Below are 20,355 nucleotides of genomic sequence, written 5' to 3'. Positions count from 1 at the left end.
TTAACTAAACTAACTAACTAACTAAATAATTCACCTATTTGCTAATGTAATGAAAATGCTTACGTAATACTGTACCTGGAGACTGCAGCCAACAAAGCAGTTTTCAGTTAACAGTCAAAACAAAGTTGATTTTAATGACTAATTCAGAATATGAATAATTCAGTCAATCGATGCGTGGAGAAGAGAGGTACCAAAATAGGCTTTATTTAAGAACATTGTCAAAACATTTTTTTTTTTGCATATAAACCCTTTAAAAACAAGGAGAGACAATTTAGGAGAATTTCACAGATTGTACAAAATATCATTGAGAAGAAAAAAAGAAATCGTGTTGAGTGATCTATACCCTCATTTGCATGGTTATTTGCAGCCGCCACCACAGCAAGTGGAGGACGAGTCACATAAACAGCACATTAGCGCATGTCTCTCTGAACACAAGTAGTGTCTTTCTCTCTGCTCACGTCGACGCTGATGCACCACAGCGTGACTGACCACCATTGTGAAACCTGGCCAACTCGCATTTTACTTAGACAAAGCCAAGTAGAAAAAGTCAAACTAACCCCTGCACAACCACTACTAATTAACTGCATTATACAACAACAAAAAAGAGAAAGTATGATAGTGTTATTACAAGCTTTAGTTTGTTTGGCAAAGTCAGACTGTGTGCAGTTTGTATGCAATATCACAATGTCCTGACTGTTGAACAGTTGTGTAACCTTTACGCTTATTTTCTCATATCACAGTCCCGAAACTTTCTTGTGATCCTACAACAGTAAACTTGAGCGCAACCCCAAGAGACCTTGAAAGGGATTTGCATTCGAATCCAGTATCAACGTTAGGAAAAAGTCCTTGTGAGCATCTAACTGTAATTTTCCTGAGATATCCTCAATAAGCTCAAAACAGAAAACGTTGGCAGATATGAGCAGGCACTACTTTCATCATCAGCACCAGGCCACAAGACAAACGGGCAGACCAAATAAGGACAGGAAGCTCTTCCGCTGGAACGTTGTTTACGTTCTCATTAGCATTTTCAAGTCGGCTTTCTTTTAGCAGCTGGCGAACGACGCCACAGTGCACTGTTTGACCCACAACTAAGAAATTCCCCACTAGACATTAAAAGAAATAAAGAAATGCCTCATCTGTCGTTGACTGATCTTCCCTCATACAAAACACAAATACCCTCTTGTTTCTAATTAGTGTCACCCGCTGCATTCCAGTCCAGATAGGCCGTCAACAATCATCTTTGCATACAAGGAGGACAGCAAAAAAAAAAGGAGAAAAAAAAGTTAAGCAAGCGACTCCTTGCTGTTGCCTTACAGGCGAATAAGCTTTACGCAGGCTTTTCATTCTTATGCTTAAAACACCCCCCCACCCAAAAAAATAATTCCCTTTTATTACCTTCTTCCTTCAGCTTTTTAATCACCTCAAATCCCCCCAATCTATTTTAGCTGTTTAAGACTCAATGCGAACGGCACTTTTAAGATTTCAGCTAGTCTTGCTCAGCGGGTGCCTTGTGACTGCTTTTGGCTTTGGGTGAGCCGAGGTTTCCCTCCACGAACATGTTGGGGATGTCTTGACCGAAGTAGATCTTGCTATTACTCGCTATGGCCTGGTATTTCATCAGCTCCATGTACTCAGGCGTCAACTTCAGCTGCAAGACAGAGCATATGTGATGGTTAAGCCACTTCAAAACTAGGGCTGCTCGATTATGAAGAAAATATTCAGCACGATTAAGTTGGTAATAATTTAAATCACGATTAGGACAATCATTTGTTTTTTTTGGTACAAAAGAAGAAAATGTTTAAACATGTAAAAAATTTAAAGACAAATACATTTCTTTATAACACTATAATTATACAAGTTCCTTTTGGACCAAACAACATTTATTAAATTAGTCATTTTTAAATAAAAAAGGTGCAAATATATAAATTTAGACAACTAAAAATTTGTATTAATAATCTTTTATTTTTGTTTAAGATTAATGCCGATTTTGTAATGGTGGAGTGTAATAATTAAAATTGTAATTGAATTTCGATTAATTGCACAGCTCTACACATAACCACATTTTCACTACTGAGGTGACTGCAACAGTAAAACCACTAATTAATTCAACTAAAGCAGAAAAAAACGACAGAAAAATGAAACATGATGATCTTAGAATTCTTTCAGCTCAAAGTGTTTAAAGTGTGTATGGGTATTTGCCAAATTCAGCATGGATAGGCTCATTTACTACACTAATAAATAAAATAAATGATTTCCTTTACAGTTAAGAACAAATGATTCCAAATCACTGATTTCAATGGGAATGTGAGGTTGCTGCCAGAAAAGGGGCTGCCAATAATTGTATTACAATACTATTGCGTGTGCAGGGTTTTTCCTGTCTGCGGCCACCTCCACCTAATTTGCTTGCCACCACCAGCCTGATATCGCTTAACACAGAGCTCCAGCTGTGTTGATTGAGCTCGGCAGCAACGCATTTTAACTGCAGTTGCAGTGTTGCGCCATTATGGAGGCGCTAACCGCAGTGCACCGGAAAGTGACTGGTACTGGCAATACCTGGTATCAGTAGTCACCCATAATAGTCAGGATGATACCACGTCTGCCTCATTTTGAGCCAAGAAAAACCCTGAGTTTGTGTATACAATATCTAATTGTACCCGATTTGCTTCAGCAAACTTGGCAGCGGTGTAGTATTCTGCATCTGCCCTGGCCTTCTCCCTGGCCAGAAAGGCGGCATCTGAATGAGACATATGACACGATAGAATACAGAAATATAATAAATATCCGTCCCAAGAGATGAACAGGAAGTACTGTACGCGATGAAATATGATAGCTGACCCTCAATTTCTGAGATCCTCTTCTCTGTCTCTTTCTCCATCACTTTCTGCTGAAACTGGATCTCAGCTACTTGAGCCACTTTTTGAGCCTCTACACACATACACAAAACACAGCAGGTGGGCTCTATGGTGAGCAGAATGGAAGAGCGTGAAAAGGAAACCACCAACAAAACCACATTTACCGATAATCGCTTTCTTCCTCTCAGTCTCTGCCTCCTTTTCCACCACCTTCTGAGTCTGAGCGGTAATTAGGAGACGTGTCTTCTCTGCTTCCCTGCGTGCACAGTTTCACACATACTGCACAGTTGCCTTCATGCTGTTGAACTCACTTGAACCAAGCAGGTCATTGGCAAGCAATGAATGACACACAGCAACTTGGGGTCAAACTCACATCAGTTCAAAGTTCCTCCTGATAGACTCGGGAATCTTTGGCTTGGTTACGCGGACAGCCTGCATCCGGTTTAAGAGCGAGGAGAAAGGTCGTTGAAATAATCACAATTTTACACACTGTGTGATGATTGTCATGTTGAATGTTTAAGGCCAGTGTGAGGGACTAATACAAATCATGTTTGATTGTCACTAATGACCATAATGTCAAGAAAAGAGGAAAGAAAATAAATGTGTACAGATAGACAGGAATATAGACATACTGATGATACTGGATACACTGGTTCATTTTTGAATGCAAAAAAAAAAAAAATCACAGAAGAAAAGTTAATGAAGCATATTTTTTGTCCTCGACTTGAATTGCATCCTTCTCTAGATAAGCCAAAAATGATTCTTGAGTTGAATTGAACCATATAAAGTGATTACTATTCACACACAGTAAAAAAGGGAAACTTGACTGGTTTGAATTTAGTCTTGGTCTTGCGCCGCCACACAAACATGCTTTCAAATTGTATTGACTGCAATAACCAAGTGACTTTTGTACAAAAGGTACCTGTATGGTAAGTCCAGGGGCCATCACATTAAGCTCTTTCTGCAAGGCAATCTTGAGGTTTTCATCAATTATATCTGTAAACCAAAAACACCATATTTTATCTACTGCACATTCAATATTGAATAATTCCATATTTAGCTCGAGACAAACCAAAGAGCTCTATGTAGACCTCCTGCAGTGTGTGCACACTGCAGAACTGGTTTAATTCGTGGTGAATCTTGTTGAAAATGAGAGTTTTGTCATAGTCGGCCGTGTAGTTCCTCACTATGTCCACCACTAGAAACACATCAGGAAGGCAAACAGTGAGACTATTTTGACAGCTCTGCATGAAAATAAAGGAACTTTTGCAATTGATTGTTGATTCTGAACATTTTGTACCTGCTGAAGAGACCAGCATGTTGACAACCTCTATTCTGTCAAAATAGATCATCACGCCGCCACTATCAAGGACATACAAAATGTGTCAATATCTTTCAACTACAAAAGGAGTACTGGGGCCATTAAAAAAAAAAAAAAACAATGTAAAATGTGGAGGAAAGATACAAGAGCAAGGCTTTATTTTGTGAGCAGCACAAGTCTGGTGCGAAGCGTGGACTAAATGTGCGCAGGGGGTAGGTCAAAACAAAGTCTTGTTTTGGTATTTTCGCAGACACCTGCAGCTTGCCGCAGTTTAAATCAGACTTTTGCACTGTTGTAAAAGTGAACACAACCAACTTGATTCGGCATTAATATTAGCGGCTCCTCTCATTCCCTTCAAAATGGGCACGCCCCTTAACATGGTGGAAGGAGAAATTGATTTGCTAGAGTCCATGCTGGAAGAACTAGAAGCAGATCTTTACAGGAGGAGAATTATGTAAAGTTAGCCCGGCTGATCTTTGAAGTGGGCCCTTGGGGACTACCTTCCAGCCTCACGTACATGTTCATTATTTTTTATAATACTTGTTACTTCACTAATTTATTCTCATAGTTTTTTTTTAACATTATTCTATAGCCATTTTTTTTTTCAGTTGCATGTAATGTATTGAGGAAAAAAATATTGGTTTTTTTGGTACCTTGTTCCACAAGGAACATTCTTGATCTCATCAGTCTGGAGTGTAGTCTGAAATCCAAAAATAAAAAATAAAATAAAATAATGACCATAATAGTATAGACAACAAAACAATGAAAATGTGTTTTTTCACGTCATGTTAAATGTACATTAAGATGAGAGAAAACTCTTCGCATACGCATTTCATAGGTTCCTCTTTTGTTTGTATGTATGATGAAACACGCTGTTGACTCCAACTTCCTCTTTCTTATGAGAAGGATGCCAGAAGACATTACCTGCACTGATCTGTAGGTAGTAATGAAAGGCAGCATGATATGATATCCAGGACCATTGGGACCCGTCAGCAAAGCTCCACCTCTAAAAGAGGTTAAAAAAACAAACAAAAACATGTGGAATGATTTCATAATAGCTGATTAACTTGATTACAGTGTAGGAGGGTGGAGAAAGGGAAATTGCCTAGAGGGCACAAAGTTAAAAACTAAGTTCAATTTGGATGCCATACAGTGGAAACTCAAAAGTGGATCATAAATCTTTCTGTTATGTCAGTTACCTGTTTGGAAAAGTTTGTGAATGACTACTTTAGTGGTTGCACTGTATGCAGACAATAATGTATAAGCAATTCATGAGCTTTATCACACAGTAAGGAACTTACTCTAAAGGGTCAGTGTTAACAATTACCTGTAGTAGACAGCAAGGTGCCCTTCCTCTATTTTGTGAATGGAGGAGTGCAGCAGGACAGCCATCACTCCTGCTATCGCTGCAAACACAGCCCCAACATGCGGCATCATCCTCACTGGCTCTCACCTGCAGACAGACGGCCATTATTTAAACATTCTAGAATGTTTACACAGGTACAGTAAATGGCATGGAGTTGCTCTGCTGCCTTTTTATTGCAAGCAATTAAAATGAGTGTAGTCAAACAGGATTCGTGTGGAATAAAAGTTATTGTGAGTACAGAGTAATTCACCATTTGAAATGAGCGAAATAAAATAGACTGTTCATGTTTTCAGTAAATTGCTTGCTGTCCTATACTTTTCTTTTTATGTATTTGATGGCCAAATAGTATTGGTGTTTGACGGTTCTGTGCTGTAATGTATTTGGTGATCTATTTCACTTCAGGATGTATTTTCTATTGATGATATCTGCTACTGCAGTGATTCCCAACCACGCCATGTGTGTGACAGGAAATAATCTAAATTCATTTAATTGTGTCCGATTCCAAAATGTATAATTTAAGATCTCTCTGTACTTACCCCCTCTAAGTGTTTCAGCTCGTGTTCAGCTAAACAGACCCAGATTTCACACTGTGCAAGTAAATTGGTGGTGGTGTGCAGTGAGATTTTTGTAATGTAAGCATGTGGCTTAAGATCAATAAAAGATGTCGTCAACTGTATGTCATTATTTGTTTATCTCTTGATTGCGGTTTCCTTCTTGGCTGGACTGTATTTTATTGCATTGTATTATTATTGTATTTATTTTATTGTCTCCTTGTTTTGCTATTTGTTCTTTTTGCCATTCACTTCGATGTTTCTCATATGAAACGAGATGATACATCTCGAGGGGTTAATAAACAAATGGCACAAAATGTTATGCATTCCACATTCTGTAACAATCCCATTTAATGTTTTAAGGGGGGGATTCAGCTATTCCACATTGACGAGGAAAATATGTGCACAGCAAAAATGGTATGCGTTTAGTTATTTGGAATAGCAGGACGTATTCCCTCGTTGCAAGAATTTGACTAAATTAAATAAACTAAGCACATCCATGTCAGTCATGTCCACAGCCACAGAATATTTTCACTTTAAATGCGTTAACCGCAACAGAGCTAATAACATTGAGAACGTCCACACAACTGTCGCGGCGGTTAATTTTACAGTGACAGGTGACAATTACTATACAGCTAACAAGCACAAGTACACCGATTGTCACAAAGACAAAATGTATTCCGCTGAACAAACATCAACAAGAAGCATTCGTCGTGACCATGGCTTAACATTTCCGACGATGTTTGTTAGCCACAGTTAGCCGTGTAGCTATGGTTTATATCAGGGGCGGATTCCGTATTGAGGCAGCTCTAACATGCTGTGTGCTAACTCTTTGGACTAGTAACCTACGCAAGCCACCTAGCAAGGCGTAGCATGCTTTGGAATACAACAACAAAATGCGTAACATAATGCAAATGCCGAGTTGAATAATGAATTGTAGTCAAACGAAATTACCACGCTCTCGAACAGTCACCTCTCCTGTGTTCATTCAAAGGTTCATCCCCCTGGCCTCAACCACCTCCCACAGCTTTGGTTTTGACTCGTTACTGTGCCGCATTCACCGGCTGTCGGAATAATTTTCGCTTCAGGAAGTGGAATGTCTAGCTACTAACAGTACAGTTGTTCTGCATCTGAAATAAAACTTTACACCAAAAAAAGTGACAAATGTTTATATATATATAAATAATGATTCAAATAAATTGTATGTCACGTAAAACTTAAACTTAAATTAAAATTGTATCTTAATGAACATACAGTACACTTCTTGTTTGGACTCCTTAAATGCTGCATTCAGGGACCATGGTATTTTCCCCCGACTTATGGATTTCACTGGTGTCCGGCCGAAACCATGAACATTACATCATCAAAGACAGCAAGCCATTTTCAACACTTTAAAATTGGAAAAAAATAAATAAATAAACACACACGTGGACTGAGCAACAGCATAGAATTTTGAAAAAAAAAATACACACACACAAAAACAATGCCAGCAATTTGCAATGTGAACTCCAAAAAGAATGGCCACAACATAACACAACCAGCTCTAAAGTCATGTTTACTAGTAATTAAAAATAATTAATACATCAATACAAGAGCTGGAAAAAAAAGAAGATAATAATGCTGACGCTAAAGAGTGGATTCATTTACAGTGACATTGTTTATTAATGTTGAATTCCAATGTGTCATACTGTACGGAGTGTCGACTTCTTTGCCTTTCTTGTCTAGCAAAATAGGGTAATCTAAATATTACAAACACCTCTAAATAAGATTCAGTGCAGTTCTACACTTCGGTACAACAAAGCAACTCTTTCTTAACAAATACATCTGGGACAGTTCCAATTAAAGCTGAGCACACTAGGAACCAACAGATTGAATACAAATTGTCTTCAGACAGGCTAATTATTGTATGATTTGCTTAAAATTATACTTTAACTACAGTTATTGTTAAATTCACATGATTCTTATTCCACTCCTCCTAAGGTTGGGTTCTGGGTTTTAATTTTAATTTAGGTCTCTCCTGTGTGGAATTTGCAAACTTTGCATATTTTCCCCTGTGCTTGCTCCACATTCTAAACACATGCATGTTAAATTCAGTGGAGTTTTTTTTTTTTTTTTTTTTACTCCAATGACATTATGTAGTGAGGTGAAGAAAATACATCAATTTGTGCCAAATTAAAAAGTGACGGGTTTTTTTTGGGGGGGGGGGGTAGAGAGACAGAGAGGGGGGGGCAGAGAGAGAGACAAAGACAAAGAGAGGCTGTAGATATATTATAGATACGATGTGTCACAACTACCTTCCTTTCATTAGTTATCACTTCAACATTTGCTGTGGTAACCCACAAAAGTTAACGATATTCACCAAGGGGGAGTGAGTGCGATGGGGTATTTTCAATTATGTTTTTTGCAGAGTAAACTAGTTGACTCAACTTATCTTCTACTCCTAGTCATACAACAATCACAACATCGCTACAATGATCTTATCATTGTCGAAATATCACAATATTGTATTGTGTGACAAAGTGGTTTCCTTAACCCCTGGGCGTTATTTGACCATTTTTTGTTTATTTGTTGGTTCTAACCAAGCCATTTCAAAATAAAATAACGCCCAGGGGTTAAGTTAACCATATGTTGTGTGTGGAGTATGCTGTGTAAGTGGATTTGGCACACAATAACATTGTAACCAGTGTATCATTTTCTTGGCAATACGTCACTCTGAGATCAGTTTTACTAGTAAAATAAATAAATTTTGGCTTACTGGCTATATGCAACACACTTAAAACCAAACCAAATACAATATAGGATTATATCACTAGGCTTTAACATAAAGTCTGTGCCTATTACATCACTCTGTGTAAGGCAAATAAAAAAAAAACATAAAAAAAATTCAGGCAGCATAACATGTTGTAAGGCACAAATAATGTATCTTTGACTTATTGAGTTTTTGGTTGGCTGCTCAAAGCCTTTTGGTTGGGTTTGGCTGTGCCATTAGGGATCCAACTCCAATCTTGATCCTGAAGAAAGAGCAAAGAGATAACATGTCATTACAAGTCAGGAAATGAATTGTTGCAATCTTGTTTTGAGAGTAAGATGGGACTGGGAGAGTTGTTCCTGATACATCATCAAAATCTTTTCACTATTTTTTGTATGTTAACACATAGCTTCAGGGTTTCTAAATTGAGGATTTTAAAAGGTTTACTTCAACTCAAAACTGCTAAAATGCAGTGAAACATTTGGGTAATTGACCCTTGACTTGACTGAACTTCAATGAAAGAATCACAGGGGAAAACACGCCACCATGTGGCAGAAATGTACAAAATACATTATTCATGAATTTTCGTCATGACTAAGCAGTGACACCTTTAAGAGAGTAACAGTGTTGATCATATTTGACCTTAATTAAATTCAGCTTGAAAAATAAACCCTTAAGTGTTTGTGTAACTTAATATAATAATAATTCAGACACGAAGACGATTGATTTGTGATGTGTCAATGACGTGATGTCATCTTTAATTGACGTCTCCATGAAATCAAGGAGTGGATGTCTCATTTTACCCATTATTTGTCCCTTCTCGCACCGCTTTTGTTCTTGACGTGATCTTTGACAGGAGCTAACTTGCTAAAGAGCGCAGATCACAAAACAAACAAAGGATTTAGAATTAAGATTTTGTCACACTTGCTCGCTCCACTCGTAACACTACATTGACTAAATGGGAGGAGTTGCAATGCAGGTACAGTAATTTGTCTGTGTGCCTCTTGTATTTAGACCTTTACAATTATAATGACCAGATAAAAACACTCTGCATCACGTACCATCATACTTTGCTCCCTCTCATGGCTGGCATCTTGCAGAAGAGAAGTGAGCTTACTTAGATAATGCCAGTTGTCATCCAATAATTGAGAAACCGTTTCACTGCAAAAGAAAAAAAATGGTTGTTAGGTTAACTTTAAGTCATGAGTTTGTACAAATCATCTTTTAGACTATTTGGTAATATAAAGCTTTGTAATTCAAACATTACCCATCAGTGGATGGCTGAACACAAATCTGTGAATCATTCTGGGCCTTAAGACACAAACACGCAGAGTTTCAACTACAGCATTAGTGGCTTTTAGTTTATTCTTCAATCTCCTAAATATCATGGCTACTGAATATTCTTTTCATACTCTTTATTTACTTAATATTATTACTCACACATGCGATCTTAAGAAGGTACCAGAACTCTTTCTGCCGCTTTGTTTGCATCTGCATTACGGTTGCCTCTGCCGTCTTTATGCTCTCAACTGCCTTCTCCAGCTTTGGGAACAAATCAACGATGCGTTGCTTACACACCAGAATTGTACTGGAGGGTGAGACAGACGTGGTTAAGTAGAATGACACACCAGTCCTGCTGCACTTTGCTCAGTTGCTTGTGAATGAATTACCTAAGATGAGTGTACAAGTCTTTCAGCACTCGGTCCTGGTTCTGAACCATTTGTAGTATGGCCTTCACCATGCCCGAGCTGTCACTGTAACCATGCGGTAGGTCGGGGCCTGTGCAAAACAATTGTTTTTCACTCACTTTTCTATTATAATAATAAATGTGAATATCTGCACTAACTTTTGCATTTAGCTTTTAGTTGCTTGTAGAGTTCAATAGCTTTTCCCTCACTGTGGAAAAGCACATGAAGATAAATTACTTAATGTACACTACACAGTACCAATATGATTGTTACATTATTACAAATAAACTGACAGCTGTTCCATTAGGTCTCCTTGTCTCCTCAAAAATGGACTCCGCTGCAATTCCACAATTTCAGAATGAAGCGCAACAATTTCTTCATCCAGATATCCCACATCAGCAACCTACAACAGAAAATATTTGTTAAATGTGTGAATTCTTAAATGGAAGTACAGCATGTCTGCATATATGACATTTTGTCCTACCTTTGTAAAGCTATCGGCCTTCGCTTCATTTTCATGCCACGTCCTAAGCATCTTCTCTGAAGCTTCGCATAAATACACAAAAGCGCATCATTTGCTTTAGTAATAGTTTTAAACACAGTGACTGTAAAAAGTGTAAACACCCTTGTTCAAAAATTTGATGTTTTTGTGATATAAAAAAAAAAACAGCGCAAGACAAATCATAAAAAAAAAAAATAATATTCCATCATTTAAGTGACCTCAATTTAATATTTTGTCATCTTTTCAAGAGGGTAAAAACAAAAAAACCCACAAATATTCTGGTAGGCACAAGTGTGCACACCCTCTTTTACCTGGGATGTGGCTGCTTTAAAAATTTACCAAGCAATACCAATACATGGTAAATGGATTGATTGCACTTATAGGTTAAATAGGCATCAGCACACAACTGCCACCGTTTAAAGTGGTTCTTCTGATTAACTGCAAATTAATGTCAGCCATTCCAATAGACTTTTACTGACATTTTTTTCTGTGCTCTATAGCGGAAGTCTAAAGGATTTGTACTAATGCTGACTACTATTCTTCATAATATATATAATTTTTACCTTGTCTATGGTTTCAGTTCCAGCTGAATAAAAAGATCATCAAAGTCTGATGTGTTAATCCGGAACATATATATCCAAGTAATAGAAGGGTGTGTACACTTCTGCAACCACATTAAGCCAGTTGTTTGTTTTTACTTTCCCCCTTTCAAAAACACCTTATTGTTTTTAAAATTGTACATATTTTAGGTCACATTAATGGTGGAAAGGGTTTTGAAATGATTTATCTTGGTCTCCTTTTTTACATCACAAAAACCCGGCATTTGAACAGGGGTGTGTAAACTTTCTCTATCAACTGCATGTGCATGGATGGATGCGCGAATGGAAAAGACAGGCCAAAGAAGAGACACTCACAGATGCCTGTGTGCCTCTGCTTGGTATATTGCTCCAAGTCATGCTGGATGCTGGTTTTGAAGAACGCCAGCTTGGCTTGCAGCTGCTGTGACTGCGAGAAGAGCACGTTCTTGTAGCGTGTTAAGTTGGTGTTGTAACGTAGCAGACTCAGCCTACGTGCAAACAAAGGAAAGGAATGCATTTTAGGAGCGGGTTACAACAAATTACAATACATACAGTGCATACATTGGAAACAGTATTTGGATTGTGACCTGCATTTCTGGGTAAAGTACGACTTTAAAGTTCCACAAACAATTTCAAGCATGATATCCCACAAGAACATAGCAAACCTCAGTGAGTATCAATGGATTAAGTCCGGGATTGTGTTTTGCTTTTCCTTTGGATTTTTTGCAACATTTTCTCTAAAAGCGGACTCTCATTCAAAGCGGTATTGCTGACAATGGTAACAGTGATGAGGTTATTTTTATCCTTGTACTCAACTGTAAGTCAATAAAAATAAGTGAGAGGTATGAGGCACAACTACACTTTTGCATTTGCATTGTCAAGGTAAGACTATTTAAACTACAAAAATCCACACGAGTCGACCGTGCCAGTTTTCCGCCCCTGTGAAAAATGTCAGTGGTTTTTACTTTAAAAGTTTACCGGCCCTCAGCTGTTTTTAGACACGTCATACCAGGAAGCGGTGACAGCTCTGACGAAGGCTGAAACGTCAGATGCAACTTTTAGGGTGTATTCAGACCTGCACTGTTTGGTCCGCTTCAAACGGACCAGAGTTCGTTTCCCACGCTGATCCGGACCTTTTGTGCAGGTCTGAATACACACAAACGAATCCTGGTGCGGACCAAACAAGCGGACGAGACCCACTTTTTGAGGTGGTCTCGGCCCGCTTCCAAACGCACTTGGTGCGGTTCGCTTCGCAGTCTTAATACAAAACACGGCTGATCCACTCCAACTGCAGGACATATGTGCCTTTTTGGGCTTAACAAGACACTGTAGCCAAGCATCGCCATGGGGGGATTATTGCCCAGTAGTGAATATTGTGCTAAATTCATTCATAATCATCTGTATTCTGTTTAGCCACGCTGCTGTCAGCATGTTGTGGTGGGGGCGAGGCACACGTAACGCATCTGCTCCTGCGGTTACTGCACGCAATCTACGACCCGTTCCAAAATTAGAAACAGCGTCCCAGAACCTCCGTTAAATGAGCTGCCCTTGACGATCGCAAATATATTGCATCTAATAACGCCACAAATATGCAGGGCAGTAATGCAGCATGTCGGAATTTCATGTTTTCCTCTATTTCCGAGTTTAGTTATGCGTTCAGCCCTCGTCATTTTTGTCCAATGGGAGCACAGACTGTCACGCGGGTCGAAGTGATTGCGCAATATAGTCCACTTGCAAAAAGCACAGTGTGAATATGAACCACACCAAACGAAAAAAATCAATTCCGCTTTTGGTCCGGACCAAACAAGCGGATTAAATGACTTTTTTGGTCTGAATACACCCTTAGCCAGGTAAGAGAACTTCTCTTTACCTGAAAAATATTTGCTTGGACACAAAAAAAAAAAATCTGAAACTTATCTTAAAAGACATGATGAATGTCAGAGATCTAAGACTAAAGAGTTTTAATGTTTTTACATTTTCATGGACGTTTGTATGATGATGACAGTTTGACCCTGAAACTAATTACTGGACTTCCTATTATTATTTCCTTTGGGGAAAGTTTAAATGGCTATGGATTTATCCATCCATCAATGTTGTTGTTGCCCCAACTGGTTATCACTTTTCTGAAGGAGCACTCAAATTGCAGTTCCATAAATGTACTTACATAGCAGCTCTTTGCCCTTGGTACAGGCGGGTATAGTCCTCTTTTAGTCCACAAATATAGCTGACTGCTTCTCCCCATACCTTCCTCAATGCTGCCAGCGGAAGCTGCGTTTTCGTCTCTCTGACTGTGGAAACAAACATTTGTTCCCAACACTTAAAATGACTTAGTTTTGATGGGAGCCAAGCCCTACAAGAGCATATTCAACAAGTTCGACTTGAATCAAAGAAAGAGGCAAGAGGAAGATTTGGATCCTATTTTAAAGTGAAAATTTGTACCTATAAAGTTGACACTCTCAGGCAGGGGTCTGGCTGTGAGGGGTCCTGAGTACTTGGATAGGCTCTTATCAAACAAGAAGACAATGAAGATGTCCCAGCCTCGCTGATAGAATAGAACAAAAATTAAGGCACACATATTGCAAAGGTAATGCTACCAGTTAAGACAAAGTGGCTGCAAGGTAGTTCATTTAATACAAATGTACTTCTGTGTAGGCATCGCATACCAAACCATCCGGTAGGCAGTGCGCAGGAGGTCGGCGTGGGTCAAGGGTGATTCCCGTCTCTAACAACAGTTCTTGATTCAGAGGAGAGATGTACGTCTGTGTGTGCGTCTCCAGACGAATCTGCAAGGAGTGTAAGCTCTCTTCGGATTCCAGGATCAAAGAGTGCATCTGGGCTGACGTCATGTCCAACACATGGATCACCTGAGCACCATATTTAAATTTATGACAGAGCTGTTACTTGCAGTCTGTGCCCGTGTACTTAAAGGTAGTTGCTAATGAATGGACATTAAAGTGTTTGTTTTTATTGACCTTCATCTTGAGAATATTCTGGAGAGCCTTGTAACAGTTTGCCTTATTCGTAACAGGATCCAACCCTCCGCCCCGAGCTGCTGGGTCCCACAGTAACAACATCTGCAGCAAATTCTCAACTGGCGCCAGCAGCGGCCTTCACATGAACACATGCAAAGATTTTAAATGAGCAGAAAATTAGATGCTTGATTTATAGCGTAATAATTGTTGTTTTTGTCTCTACCTGCTAAGGTTGTTGGGATATGGAAGCTGTGTTGAAAATCGAACTTCCCCGTTCATGTCCTCCACTGCCATGATGTCCTTGGCCCCTTTATTCTTAACTTGGCTTGTCCTAATAAAAAGGCACACATATTACACATACAGCAAATGTTGTAAACATTCATTATCATTCCAAGCTGAGTGCATACACCATTTGCAGTCAAATTCAAGCACTTTCTAACACAGTCAGTCTTGACCATCTTTTATTATCGCACAGGAAGAAAAGAGTTTAGTTTTCACAAGCATATTTTATTGTATTTGTTTATCTTAGGAAATTTGGTGGAAAAGATTGGTTTATATTTAAAGGATTGGCCGATCACCTATCCCCCAAAACTAAGAAAATCGGGGCCGAAAAATCGGCCGGCCGATCGATTGGTGAACCCCTTTAGACACACAATGAAAACAATTCAGTCGGAAAGGTAAGCTCTGAAGGAAGTGTATCCACTACGTAAAAATTTTGAAATCACAACAAAATGCAAGCTATTTCCAGGACCCATGGGAACCCTGTGTGAAGCTAAATACAGCTCTGGAAGAAAATAGGAGACCCCATCTTTTTAGTTTTATTCTATAAACTACTGACAACATAACTTCCAATTTCCAAATATAAATATTGTCATTGGCATTTATTTGCAGAAAATGGTCAAAACACAAAAATGGGCACATTTTTTGGCCTTTTTTTTTTCCACGGCTGTACCTTATATAAATATATATATATATATATACATACAGTGCAAAAATAATTATGAAGCAAACTCACCACTGTACTGGCTGCATATGGTGTAGAAATGGGCGAAAGCCACACGTGCATTCAAAAATCACTGTTCCAAAACTCCAGTAGTCCACAGTTACCGTGTAAGGTTTACTCTCAAACAGCTCTGGAGCCTGGAACATGCAACATAACACTTCACAAACGGTTTTAATTTGAAAAGGAAAAAGTCACGTTACACTGCACAGTAACATACAAGTTGTAGACTTACAAGATACTGGAGAGTTCCGACGAATGACGTACAGACACTGCCTTGGTCAAGATCTTTAGCATAACCGAGATCTATAATTTTATGGACAAGCTAAAGTAAAATGAAAGTGAGAGCATGGACAAGAAACCAGTAGTTAGAACAGTACAGATGGCGCTTTTGTATACATGCAAGATAACGGGTTACCTTGCCATTGATCTCTTGCAGAACTATATTCTCTGGCTTTAGGTCTCTGTGTATAATTTTATTTTCATGAAGGTACTCGATACCGCATCCTGTCAAAAAGTCAAAAAGCATTAAACTGCTTCATCACATTGGGACTTTTGAAGCAAAAAAATCTTACCGATGTCACGGAGCAGGGCGAGCACTTCACTCTCCTTCAACCCACAACAATTTTCTGGTTTACTGAGAACCTAAGCATGTTTTAAGGTAATATATGTGGTGACAAGTCAATGTTTAAAGCCTTGACAAAACACTTAGTTCATAATTACTTTGCGTAGGTCTCCTCCGGAGCAGTACTCCATGGCTAGCAGCGGTAAGTCGTTCAGCGCAATCAAGCTCAATTCTTCAGGAACTTCGCTGGCCTGAACCACATTCACGTGGTTCAACCTGCAATGGATAAATACGGCGGTAAAAATAAATGAGTTTTTCGTACCACAGTTGATTATCCATCCAATATTCACTTCTTCATGATCTGGATCTCTCTGCCCCAGCGTTCCTTGTTCTTGGAGCTCAGTTCGAGGCGGCAGATTTTCACAGCAAACTTCTCCCCCGACTTCTGCTCGACAAATAAAAATAAGAACACATCACTCATGAGCAAAAATAAAGATGCATTCTCATCTCCTTGTTCTGGGAGCCCTTCACATTAATCACTATCCAAGAAGTAGCTCATCAATGGGTTACCAGTTACTTAAAAAATAGAAAACAATATGTTGAATTCAATAGTAGACAATCAAAACACAGTTATGTAAACGGGGATCAAATCTGGGGCCAGTACTTTTCTCCTTTATGTGAATGATATTACAACAATTTCTAAAATTGTTCAAATGTATTTTGCTTTCAGACGACACCACTTTATTTTATGCCGGGAAAAATATATAGAGTATATTACAAGTAATAGAGAAAGAGTTTAAGAATATTATGAAGTGGTTCAACGCCAACAGACTGTCTATAAATATTAGTAAAACCAGATTAATGATTTTCAGTTGTAGAAAATAGAAATATAGATGTTGAAGCAACACTGACTGTGCAAGGTATAGAAATAGAAAGGACTGATGAAATAAAGTTTCTAGGTATTATTATTGATGAACATTTAACATGGAAAATGCATATAGAATATGTCAAATCTAAGGTATTCCAAACCGTAGCCGTGTTACACAAGGTTAAAGAATCATTGAGCAAGAATGCTTTGCTATTGTGATATAATTCAGTGATTATTCCATACCTGAACTATTGCATTGAAGTGTGGTGGTGTGTTGGCAAAACCTACGTACACCGAACCCATCTTTCTTTTACAGAAACGTGCTATTCGAATCGTTTTCGGATGTGGATACAGAGATCACACTAATCCAATACTTATACAACTAAAACCTTTAAAATTGAATGAATTAGTGGAGTTTAACCGCCTTACAATAATGTACAAAGCCCATAAGTTCAGTTTTTTTTGTGTCGATCAGGGGCAGATATTATAAGTTTTACGTCTTTCTGTTCCCTTTAATTTATTTTTTTTAAAGAATGGAATAACAATTTTGCATTAGAAATTGAATTAGAAAATCAAATTAGAATTAGTTCCCAGTTTCCAAAGTTGGCAACCACTGAAATACAGGATCTCAGGATTTATACTGCACTTATTTTCACAGGTAACAGTGAGAACGATGGAATGATACTTCAAGTCAGTTTGTCATCTCCGGCAGCGACTGTACATCATCTCAATTCAGGATGGCAGTAATGTCCATTTGTGTACTCCTGTGTGTAGTGACCATTTGGAAAATGGCACTTACGTGATTCTGGTACAGGTAGACGTGGCCAAAACCTCCCATCCCGAGCCTCTCCTTCATCTCCCATGTTCCACACAGCTGGTTCTGTTTGGTGGAAGCCCGCTCCATTTTCACCTGCTGACGACAGAAAAAGTACATTGCAGAGTTAGTCCTTTACACTTTGACCTCTTGGTATGTTTAAAATGCAGCTGTACATATGTGCAAGCAGCTTATTTCATCAGACAAATATACAACAGACAATGGCAAGCAATTTGTTTCCTCACTGTTGTACTTTTGGCACCCTAATATTGTTGTACATTCATTCAACAGTTTATAGTCACTAACATTTTGGTGTTTTGGGTGAACATTAATTTATGTGATAAACTGCAGGTGACATGATGTATTTTCCTAAACAAACCTAATAACACATCCATCCATTTATACATTATTAATACGTTTCTAGGTACTACAGAACTGACTGTCAGTAGTCAATATAACTTCCTGCTTAAAAAGAGTTCTACTCGCAAATCCGATGCAAATCTTCTTACCTTTGCTATGCCATGACTTGTCGTGACAACATTAGCCGTGCTCAAGTTATTAGCCTTCCAAGTTAGCTAACTAATAATGACGGTTCGTTTTTGTCACTGTTTACGACCAAGATTTAACTTAACAAAGCCGCCAGCTTCCCCGGTCTTTTGCGCTTGTAACTGGAGATATTTGTGGTGTATTTACGCTGTCGTTGAGAGTTAATGGATCCAAAAGGGAGTTCCAAACAAACTGAAAGTAATGTCAACGCTTAAGAACATCTGCGCATGCGTGAGATGATCGCTACAGAAGAAGAAATGAAAAAATGTAAGGGAGTTGTTTTAGGCTTCTTGTAACTTTCTTTGACTAGTGTACAGTACAGGTATTCACTGTTTTTGGAGGCAAGAATGTATTGCAGGCTGCAGCCATATTCTTTTTATCAGTTACCAATGCTGCTCCATGAAAAGTCTCATTCGATATGGTAAGGTTTTAAAAGTGGTCGACAGATGGCGATGTATACTCAGCTTTCGGTCTGTTGGATTGTTTTTGGTGTTTTTTGCCATTTCTATTTTTCCGCTTACCTTTGATGAGGCGTTTGTTCATATTATTATTATTATTATTATTATTATTATTATTATTATTATTATTATTATTATTATTATTATTATTATTATTATTATTATTATTATTTTAAAAAATGCTATTCGGATTTTTCAAAAAGCGTTTCATTTGAAAGATGCGGTAGTGTAGAATGGAATAGGTGCCCAATGCCATTCTGTTTCATCCCAAGTGAAGCAATTAAATGATGATAGTAGAAATGACAGTGTTGGACAGTTTACACCAAATTTATTGGCATTTTCTGCCAATCTGATTTTTTATAATGTGTCTCATTTGAAAGCTGAGGCCTCCGATTGTCAAGTACATGTTGAACAGCAGGCTGTGTATGAGTACCAGTGGGTTTGATCGCACCAGCATTTACAAATTTTTCATTGTAGCTCCGCTTACTGTTTGGCTTTGACATGATAGCGGGGTGTCACACGTGGGGATGTGGATATTTGTGTGATAGTGTTTCAGGCACGGTAGTCCTGTGGTTGGCTACATCTCGAACGTGGTTCTGGATCTTCACCCAGCCTAGATGAACCTGTCATTGGCTTAGAAACTCGATGTGGGGGTATATTTTGAATATTAACCAAACCTTTAGGCAAGTATTGCGTAAATCATTGACTAAAAAAGTTCATCTTGTCTACAAAGCTATATAGTCCTATGTTTTTTTTTCTTTTTTAGGACAGATGAGTGGACTAGTGGTAGAGTGTCCGCCCTGGGACTTAGAGGTTGTGGGTTCAATCTCTGGCCGGTTCATACCAAAGACTATAAAAATGGGACGTATTGCCACCCTGCTTGACACTCCGCATTAAGGGTTGGAATTGGGGGGTTAGATCACCAAATGATTCCCGAGCGCAGCCCCTGCTGCTGCTCACCGCTCCCTCACGGGATGGGTCAAATGCGGAGAATGAATTTCGCCCCATTTAGGTGGGTGTGACAATGAGCCAGAGGTGAAAGGAGAAAAAAAAGAGGCAGTAGCGGCGGGGGCCTACGGGTGTTATACCTTGTGCCTCTCCCTCGCTCCAGGGGTCCTGTCTGCGTGTCTTGGGTTACACAGAGAAGCTGGAAATTTACCAGAAATTTACCAGCTTAGTTGGACTCATCAGGTTGAATTTGGATCCCATGTTAGACGAGATTCTAAGGTCAAAATTCAATTAATGCAAACACGTGCAGTTGGACACATAAAAAAAAATGTTACCTAGCGCTATCAACTGTTACACGTGCACACAAATGAATAGCTAAGTGAGGAATATGCCACTCTAATGAAAAATCTTTACGATACTTCATAGAGTCAACATTTCAAAAAATGGCAAACATAACATTTTATAATTCATTGTTCTGTTGCAAAATAAGACAATGTCAGTTTTTCTTTTCGTATTAGTCAGTCAGTCTGGATTCCAGAGCTGGGTGGGGGCTGTCTGTGGTGATGAGACTCTTGGT

The 20,355-nt window shown here is 38.7% G+C and overlaps 2 protein-coding genes across 4 annotated transcripts; both read right to left on the bottom strand.

Annotated features, from left to right (window-relative positions):
- Positions 1–171: 171 nt before the first annotated feature.
- erlin1 (ER lipid raft associated 1) lies at positions 172–7,180 on the bottom strand. Of its 2 annotated transcripts, none has more exons than XM_077581714.1 (12): positions 7,045–7,180; positions 5,501–5,626; positions 5,098–5,179; positions 4,827–4,873; positions 4,153–4,214; positions 3,925–4,050; positions 3,775–3,848; positions 3,226–3,284; positions 3,017–3,108; positions 2,836–2,925; positions 2,655–2,734; positions 172–1,648 (listed from the first exon to the last, which is right to left on the bottom strand). In XM_077581714.1, the coding sequence occupies exons 2-12, from the start codon at positions 5,608–5,610 to the stop codon at positions 1,487–1,489; spliced, it is 984 nt and encodes a 327-aa protein (XP_077437840.1). In that variant the 5' UTR covers positions 5,611–5,626; positions 7,045–7,180; the 3' UTR covers positions 172–1,486. The 2 variants fall into 2 exon arrangements, with proteins under 2 accessions (XP_077437840.1, XP_077437841.1); XM_077581715.1 differs by having other exon boundaries at positions 7,064–7,098.
- Positions 7,181–7,728: 548 nt separating this feature from the next.
- Positions 7,729–18,597, bottom strand: LOC144061346 (inhibitor of nuclear factor kappa-B kinase subunit alpha-like). Of its 2 annotated transcripts, none has more exons than XM_077581712.1 (22): positions 18,336–18,597; positions 17,812–17,925; positions 16,495–16,589; positions 16,303–16,420; positions 16,155–16,224; positions 15,998–16,086; positions 15,815–15,904; positions 15,595–15,719; positions 14,803–14,910; positions 14,580–14,715; positions 14,271–14,471; positions 14,047–14,149; positions 13,772–13,895; positions 11,944–12,095; positions 11,012–11,073; positions 10,821–10,930; positions 10,686–10,735; positions 10,510–10,618; positions 10,280–10,427; positions 10,107–10,150; positions 9,901–10,000; positions 7,729–9,101 (listed from the first exon to the last, which is right to left on the bottom strand). In XM_077581712.1, the coding sequence occupies exons 2-22, from the start codon at positions 17,914–17,916 to the stop codon at positions 9,021–9,023; spliced, it is 2,220 nt and encodes a 739-aa protein (XP_077437838.1). In that variant the 5' UTR covers positions 17,917–17,925; positions 18,336–18,597; the 3' UTR covers positions 7,729–9,020. The 2 variants fall into 2 exon arrangements, with proteins under 2 accessions (XP_077437838.1, XP_077437839.1); XM_077581713.1 differs by having other exon boundaries at positions 17,812–17,922.
- Between the last annotated feature and the right edge of the window lie 1,758 nt (positions 18,598–20,355).

This window comes from Vanacampus margaritifer, chromosome 12 (assembly GCF_051991255.1).
Source record: "Vanacampus margaritifer isolate UIUO_Vmar chromosome 12, RoL_Vmar_1.0, whole genome shotgun sequence".
Taxonomy (NCBI): Eukaryota; Metazoa; Chordata; class Actinopteri; order Syngnathiformes; family Syngnathidae; genus Vanacampus; species Vanacampus margaritifer.
Note: the sequence above shows the minus strand (reverse complement) of the source record. Positions and strands in the feature narration are given on the sequence as shown.